Source organism: Brassica oleracea, chromosome C2 (genome assembly GCF_000695525.1).
Source record: "Brassica oleracea var. oleracea cultivar TO1000 chromosome C2, BOL, whole genome shotgun sequence".
Classification (NCBI taxonomy): Eukaryota; Viridiplantae; Streptophyta; class Magnoliopsida; order Brassicales; family Brassicaceae; genus Brassica; species Brassica oleracea.
This window is the reverse complement of record NC_027749.1, coordinates 34,028,935-34,037,429: the sequence shown is the minus strand read 5'-3', so window position 1 is coordinate 34,037,429 and position 8,495 is coordinate 34,028,935. Positions and strand designations below refer to the sequence as shown.

At 38.3% G+C, this 8,495-nt stretch overlaps 2 protein-coding genes across 2 annotated transcripts in view; both read right to left on the bottom strand.

Annotated features, from left to right (window-relative positions):
* Positions 1 to 2,447: 2,447 nt before the first annotated feature.
* Positions 2,448 to 5,051, bottom strand: LOC106319417. Its single transcript, XM_013757737.1, has 2 exons — positions 4,497 to 5,051; positions 2,448 to 4,395 (listed from the first exon to the last, which is right to left on the bottom strand). Exons 1-2 carry the CDS (start codon positions 4,851 to 4,853, stop codon positions 2,563 to 2,565), a joined length of 2,190 nt encoding a protein of 729 aa, XP_013613191.1. The 5' UTR covers positions 4,854 to 5,051; the 3' UTR covers positions 2,448 to 2,562.
* Positions 5,052 to 7,619: 2,568 nt separating this feature from the next.
* LOC106324067 (glutathione S-transferase T3-like) overlaps positions 7,620 to 8,495 on the bottom strand; it is a 1,488-nt gene continuing 612 nt past the window's right edge. Inside the window, exon 3 of the mRNA XM_013762089.1 lies at positions 7,620 to 8,477. Coding sequence (XP_013617543.1) covers positions 7,620 to 8,477 — 858 coding nt within the window. The remainder of the gene's footprint in view (positions 8,478 to 8,495) is intronic.

Sequence of the window (8,495 nt, the reverse complement as noted above, 5' to 3'; positions counted from 1 at the left end):
TCTAGCGCATTATACTTTAGACGACTAACAGGTAAGTCGTCTCAGAAGTCTTCCAGATCTGAAAAACCTGCATATCCAAATCCAGATTTGAAAAACCTGCATATCCAAAAACGTTCAAAAGCCTTAAAAACAGAGAAAATGAGTGGAAGATTAGATAGATCTACCTTTATAGAACACACAAAAATACATATCTAAAATTAATAGATCTACATTTAAATGAGTGGAAGATGAGAATCATGTGATGAAAAATCTGCAAAACAAGATAAACTAGTGAAAAAGACATGAGACAAAAATAATAAATTGATATAAAGTTTGGTGTTTATAAGTTCAAAGAGATTAGAGAGATGTTGGAGAGTTTTAGAACGAGGAAAATACCATTTTTGTTGCAACCATTTGAGAGGAGGAGAAAGAGTGTGTAAATTTTTCTTTATATATAGAGACAAAAATTACAATAAGGTTAAATATTTTTGATTATAATAGAAGACTTACTAAACAACTTACATGTAAGTCGCCTAGAAGACTTCAATATTTTTAGCAGGAAACTAAAATATTTTTAGCGGGAGTTAGAAGACTTTCAGAGAAGTCTTCTAATCGCCAAACGACATACATGTTAGTCGTTTAGACCCTAAACATAACCCCTAAACTAAATTAACTAACTAAACACTTCATAAAATCAAATTAAACTTAAAAAATGTTTACTATACACATAAATAAACACATATAGGTAAATTTTAATTTTTCAAAAAAAATTTAAGCTTTCCAAAATCTAACCCTAAGAATACATACAATACTACAGCATGTGTTGTCAAACCCTAAGCCAAAAAATATCATGATTAACTACTTTCACTCATCTATGTTGAAAACTATTCAATTTTATTATATCTTAATAATTTTTCACTTGTTAAAATATTTTTAAAAATTTTTAAAATTATTTTTAAGATCAACTACAGCAGAAGACTTCTCTGGAAGTCATCTAGACGACTTACAGTATCTCAGAAAACTCAAACAACTTTCTGGGGCTATATTCGTAAAAATGAGTTCTATTTTTTTGTTTGGTCCAAGAGTCTGGCTGTAATTTCATAAGAATTTTAGGTTATTTTGCATTTGATTCAAGTTTGGGTATAGTTTTGTATTTAAAATCAAGTTTTGAGTCATATTTGACAAATCCCCCTAAAATATTTATAGGTTATTAGATGTTCTTTTAATGAATTTAGATCAAATAGTTAAGAAAATTTGATAAAATCTTAAAATAGCTATGGTGATGTTACACGTCTCATTAGTCTCATTAATCATTTGACGAGGTGACAGAAGAGAAATATACAATATATATATATATATATATATATATATATATATATTATTTAAAAAAATATTATATATGTTTGATTAAAAATGAAAATAAAAATTGTTGAGGTAATTAAAAATGAAAAAATAAATGAGCTTTTCTTAGACTATCAACAATGGTTTTCATTTTCAACACCCTCCACATCATCTCCTTTCTCTTCCACATCATCTTCTCCCCCTTCTACCAAGTAATTCAACACCACTCAGTTTTTTCTATTCTACAAAGGTTTGTTGAAAAAAATTCAACACCTTTTTCTATAATTTTTTTCCTTCACAATTTTGGTTTCTTATATGTTTTTTTATCACTTATTGAAACTTATTGATTAAAATTAAATTGCAAAAGAATTAGAATTATTGATTAAAACTAAATAACAATAGTCAATAGTTGAGATTTATTTCATTAGAAAAAAATATAAAGAAAAGAGTTTAATGGAGTCTAATAGAAAATTTATAGTACAAATAGATGAATTTTTTTATGTGTCCAAATCAAATGAAACAAATCTTTATTTATAGAGTTTGAAAAATGATAAATTTTGATGTAAAACTAAATTTTAAAAAATAAAAAATTTATGAGATAATTTATCTCAAATAATTCAGATGAAAAACAAATCAAAAATCTTTATGACCAATAATTTAATGACAAGTGGTCGTTGTTGAATTCTTTTAACCATGTTTTACGGTTTTAATACACCTAAGATTCAATTTGTTTTTTAATAAACCATTGTACTCTTTTAATTATTGAACTAGATTATGACCCACCCTTAAAAGGGCGGGTATATTTTTTGTTTTACATTTTTTTAAAAAAATTTAATTTTCATATTTATATTTTTCTTTATAATCATATTTATACTTTTCTTTGTAATTGTGTTTCTCTTTGTAATCCTATTTAACAAAATGAAATAGATTTTATAAATTGTGATCCAATGTAAATAGAAACCATGTTACCTTTAAAGCGCAAAACTAATTCTAAAATATAGAATTAATAGGTTCGTTTACAAAAAGAAATATGGGGTTAATGGATTACAATTATATTATTTACTTAATAGATAATAATTCTTTAAATAAAAAAAATAGTTGGATCCTACTTTTATTGATTGGTCCGCTGGTTTAATAGAATAGATTTTTTTATTCGATAAGCCATGTAGATAGCGAGATAAAGATGCTCTTGGCATTCGGACTAGTACACATTTCTCACAGTAAAAAGAAAAGAAACTTAAATTAAAATCTAGCATTTTCGAAGCCGTGCAAGTCGCTCTTCTTCATCATAGCCACCTTAGCCAACTTCTCAGCTGCTCTCCATGCCGACGCGGGAGTCAACGGCTCACCGTTTTCGTCCACTAAAATCATCGTTGTGTCTCTTTCGCTTCTTCTCCGCTGTTGAATGTGTTGTTGTTGGGGCTGACTCTCATATTCCATCAGCTGCTGCCTCCTCCACTGAACTTCCACCAACTCGGCCTCTACTACCTTGGTATAGTCCGCCGCCTCCGCCATTCTTGATTGCCCAAGCAATGCATGCGCTGACGTTAACAAGTGGTGTGCGCTTGTGCATTCCCCATACTCTACCAGCCTTCGAGACTCGGCAACTGCCCGTGTCATTATGAAGAGGCTCCTCAAGCGTTCGACACTGGGAGAAGATGATCTTACGGCTTGGGGAACGCGGAGTGATTGGTCACGTCCGTATACAACTTCCCGAGTCGAAGGGTCCTTATAGAGACCTCTAACTGATAGAACTTGGTGGACCATGCTGGCCGTTGATGGGATCGTAAGCTCCACTAAAAGCTCTCTTTCTTCGCCTGCGTATAGGTCCCCGAGCCGGACTGATCCAGAACCAGAGCTCGCCAAAGTGGGTTGTCCATTGCATAAATAAATGGCTGCGATTTCACATGGTCCAGATCCTGATACAACTCGAAATTGGATCCTTAGATCTTGAACCACCACGCTAAGAAATCCTCCTATGCATTTCGCGAAAGACTCTTCGACAGGAGCATGGCTGCACCCACCACTCTCTCCAAAGCCATATTCAGTAACAGGGATCTCTATGTGAGCAAAGCGTGTTAACCCCACATGGGTTATTGTGGACCTTTGATTTGTGTTGGCTCTACTCGAAATTGGCTGACCGTCCTTTAGGAGTACGATGCTAGCAATTGGGTTTCTCTCCCTACGATCCTCCAGCACTCTTGCCGCTTTTTCCAAACCATCGCTTAACTTAGAACTTTGACAGCAAAGGAGCCCATCCACCACCACTCCAGCGGAGCGTTTTCCATTCTCTGTCATTCTCTTAAGTGGGAGGAGTCTCTTCGAGGAAGCAGAGACAATAGAGAGCCGATCAGCAGAGCTGAGCGAGGAAATCACAAGCCGCATGGCTCGTTTGACCATCTGGAGTTTTGCACCGTTCATGGTTCCACCTACATCAACTACAACAACCAGATCCACCGGCGCACGTTGAGACGGATCTAAAAGCCTGCGCCCTCTTGTACCTAGAGGCGGTGGTGCCTTCACTCGCAGAGCCACTGCACGGGTCTCGTAACCACACCCAACAGTGACAACGGCAGATTCAGTTAACAAGCTCACCTGCACATTTCCAAAATCTCGACCCGTGGCCGGAATCTCATGAGATTTGACGGCAAAGGAAGGGCTAGGGTCTACCACGAATCCCTTGAACTGAGCCACATCAGTCTCATCTTCACATCTGCAATTCTCATTGGCTTCAGGTATGGTGACAAACCGTGGCGAAAGCAAAGGCTCGTCATCATCGTAATTGTGAGACTGCTTTGGCATGGGCTTTGCTATAGGAGAAGTAGCGACGGCGACAACACGCTTCTCCTCAATGGAAACGGCGTTTTCCAAGGGAGGTTCAATTCCATTCCCATGAAGAGTAAGAAGAGAAGCGTCTTTCCAAAGGGAGTAGTTACAAACAGGGCAAACAAGCTTGCCGTGTTTACTGACGTAATCGGTGACACAAGGGAAATGAAACACATGCGAACACTCTGCCGTATATTTTGCCGTCCCTTGCCCAGTTTTCACGTTGTTCAAACAAATTCCACAATTACTCTGCAAAAAAAAATGTAAACATCAGAAACAAACTATTTATTTTATTTTATTTCTTTTTTTTTTTTCAAGTTCTAACCCATTTTCTTCCATCTGTTTCTTACTCGGAATTTGAAGCTGTTGCGGAACAGAGAAAGCTTTAACCGAGGAGACGAAGGGTTCGACCTGGCCTTCAAAGATAGTCTGGGGCTCTTTGTTGCCGATCTTGGTGTCGGGATTTGCTCCGCGGTGGGAACAGGATTCTCGGCATCCGTTGTCCGACAGCCCAGGCTTGGACTATAACTTGTACGGGGAGTCAACGTATTACTTCCTCCGGAGAGAAAAGCGAGCTTCACGCAGCTTCTTGGGCTAGGGTTGGAGTTGAGAGTGTAGCCCGCTTGTTGCTTGTCAAGATCCGGGGCCACCGCGTCACTCTTTCTTGGGGCGGTGGTGCAAAAGGCTCGCCGCCATCCCGTACCCATTAATCTTCGAGTTGTTCTTTTAATGAACCAGAAAAGAAGAGTAACAAGATTAAGTTGAAAGATTTTGCAGAGAAGATGCCAACGGAAAACGTTGACAGTTTCGTATTTTTTGGCTGTTTATTTCGGTCTGTATTGTTGTTATAATTATCTTTCCATCACAGAATGGGAGATCTGCGAAGTTTAATATTAGAGCATCATTAACCCCGAGAACCAACTTTGGGGTCTTAATGATTTTTTAGTAATTAATGAAAGTTAAGAGTTTATACTTAAAAGACACGTATTTTTGTAGCTTTAATGGTAAATTCTTAATTTGGGGTTTTTAAAAAAAATAATTAAACTTAATTATTTTTAAGATTAATTATAATTATTAAATAAAACATATTAAAATAAAACATTTTAAACATTAATTTAATACAAAACATTAAAACAAAATAAGTAAAAATCACGATAATAATTTGAAAGATACATCCGAGCTCAGTTGTCTTCATAAATGTCCGAATTTAGTCCACATATGTTCAACCAAATCAGCTTTTAGTTGTTCATGGATTGGGTTATCACGAATTCTAGTTCGAGCATCCATCATATTGGCGATATTTGTAGGCATTTCCCTATCAAAATCGAGATCGACATGTGAACTTCCGGTGCCTTCTTCTTGTTGGAACTCTTTAAGATTATATTGAGTGTATCCATCTCGTTCGTCTTCTACTATCATGTTATGGAGTATGATACATGCTCTCATAATCTTCCCAATTTTGAGTTTATCCAAAAAAATGTCGGATTTTTAACGATGGCAAAGCGAGCTTGCAAGACTCCAAAAGCCCGCTCGACATCTTTTCGGACAGCTTCTTGTTGTTTAGCAAATAAAGCTGATTTTAGGTCTTGTGGTAGTGAAATTGATTGGATAAAAGTAGCTTTGCGGAGCTTAACCTTTTATTATGTCATCAAAAACAGGTGAGCGAGCAAGAACATTGATATCATTTAAGGTACCTCGAGGTCCAAAAAACGCATGCCATATCCATAAATAATAGATCAGAGATGAAACCATCGAACCGGGATGAACCATCTCCTATTAGTCCCCCTCAAGATGAGACGAAGAGATTTCGAAGACTCATCTTGGATTGTAAATGATGAAACTGATGAGGGAACAAAGCTTTTGTCAAAATATCTGCAACCTGATTGTCAGCACATGAAGCATCCGGAGCAAACCTTTCTCAATCTCGAACAGTAATCAATCTCCACGTGTTTGTTCGTGAAAAACAGGCTTTGTAGCGATGGAGATGGCTGCAGTACTATCTGAAAACAGAACCGGTAGAGATGGGAGCGTAATGTGTAAGTCAGAGAGAAGATAACCATAGGAGCTCACAAGAAGCAAGAGCCAAAGCTCTGTATTCTGCCTCTGCAGATGAGCGAGAGACAGTGGCCTGTTTCTTAGATCGCCAAGTGATCAAAGAGGAACCAAGAAACATAGCAAAACCAGTAGTGGACCTCCGACTATCCTGACATGATGCCCAGTCAGCATCAGCACAGTGAGGGTAAGGTCTGCATCAGCTGAATATAAGAGACCTTGGCCAATAGTCCCCTTCAAATACTGAAGTACCTTGTGAACAGCCTTGAGATGTGTTGTGCGAGGAGCAGAGGAAAACTGGCACAACTTATTCACAGCAAAGGTGATGTCTGGTCTGGTGATGCAGAGATACATCAACCGGCCAACTAAACTCCTATAAGCCTCTCTATCTGGAAGCAGATCACCATCAGTATTAGAGAGCTTCAGATTTGGAGTCATTGGAACACTGGAGGGCTTAGAAGCAAGCATACCAGTGGAGGATAGAAGTTCCAAAGTTCCGTTGACACAAAGAAATACCAGCAGAAGTTCTGGCCACCTCAAGGCCAAGAAAGTATTTCAGAGAGCCCCCGGAGTTTTTCTCTTTCAAAGCAGCAGTCAAACCAGCAGCACCAAGTTCTGAGGAGCTGGCAATCACTATATCATCCACATACACCAGGACTGCAATGAAATTACCATCAGTACACTTAACAAACAAAGTGTCCATGACCTTTAACAAAACCAACAACAAAGACAATGCAAAAAGAAAGACAATGCAGAGACATGTGAAACAAAGACAAAGACAATGCAGACACGGTCACATACTCAGTACAACAAAGCTGATCCATGTGAGAGAAAGACGGTCACGGACTCAGCCTCTTCTCTTCCTCTTACCATCACCAGTAAAGGATTGTCCTTCTTCTAGCTTGATTCCCGTCTTCAACACCTTGAACCTCTCCTCTGTCAGCCTCTTCTCTTCCTCATGCATCATTTGCACCATCCTTCTGAACTCAGGTGCAATGTCATCTTCTTCTTCCTCCACCCTAATCAAGTACCCCATACTTCTCCTGTATTCATCGCTTGATAACTCCACGATATCGTCTTCTTCTTCATCTGATATCTCCACCACTTCTGCTTCAGTTGGTGGGATATCCTCAACATCATCGTTTGTATCTTCTCGTGGGAGAGGTGGTATGATGCCTCCTGCTGAGAGGCCACAAATAATTGGTTTTCTTGCCTCCATTTCTGTATGTGTGTCACTTGTTCCCTTGAAAAGCCAAAAAACAGAAACGGATGAGAAAAGACAATACATATAAATAACACATCAATCTAGATAACACATCAACTTATATAAGACAATACATATATATAACACATCAATTTCACAGCAACATTGATAGCATTGACTAGAAATATCTTACATAAAAACACTCGAGGTTAAAGGATTACATTAACATTTCACTAATCAGTTTATTCTTAAGAGCCACTTCTAATTCAGTAAGTGGCTCTGTTCTCGCAAGCAAACTGTCAAGCAGTTTGGACTTGTTAACCTTATTCTTCATATTCAGTAACTGGGTCTGTTCTTGCAAGTCCTTCTGTTTGAGCTCCCACATTTGCTGAAACCCTTGCAGAATCTTCTCTTCTTCTCCCACTGCCCTTTTACCCTTGTTGGCTTTTGCTGCCTTAACGCCAATAGGCCTAGCTGTTGGAGAAGCCTCTCCATTGACACTCGGCATAAATGTTGATGACTGAAAAGATTGTTGTTCCCCCACCCTCTTTCTTTTTGCACAAGAACTTTGTTGACTACTTCCATAAGTCCCACACCATTTTTGATCATTCCTAAGCTCCCGCCAGGCATGCTCCAATGTGAACTTAACCGTGTAGTCATTGAAAAAAATTTCATGTGCAGCCTTCAAAACATCATCTTCATTCTGGCCACTGCTCTTCTGTTTGGATGCAGCGTCATATGACTCCACAAACGTGCAGACACCTTCATTTATCTTTCCCCACCTTTTCTTACAGTGGCTTGGCTCTCTCTTAGTGAAACCAACCACCTTCGGACTTGCATTATAATAAGAGGCAATCCTCTTCCAAAACGTTCCTGCCTTTTGCTCATTCCCAACTACTAGATCCTTGGAGGTGTTAAGCCATGAACTGATGAGGACCAGGTCTTCAGCTGTTGACCACTTACACACTTGCTTACGCTCCTCACCAGTTTGTGCACGTGAAGAATATCCTCCAACGGCTGGACTAGTTAACTGAGATGGGTTTTCATTGGCTGGACTAGGTGAAAAACTCAGTAACTGAGATGGGTTTTCATT

What these genes read in the sequence shown, in the direction of transcription:
- LOC106319417 (XM_013757737.1), bottom strand. Translation starts at nt 4,853, where the DNA reads ATGGGTACGGGATGGCGGCGAGCCTTTTGCACCACCGCCCCAAGAAAG. An exon ending in GCAACAGCTTCAAATTCCGA is followed by an intron (nt 4,396 to 4,496) that starts GTAAGAAACAGA and finishes TTTTTTTTGCAG; the next exon opens with AGTAATTGTGGAATTTGTTT.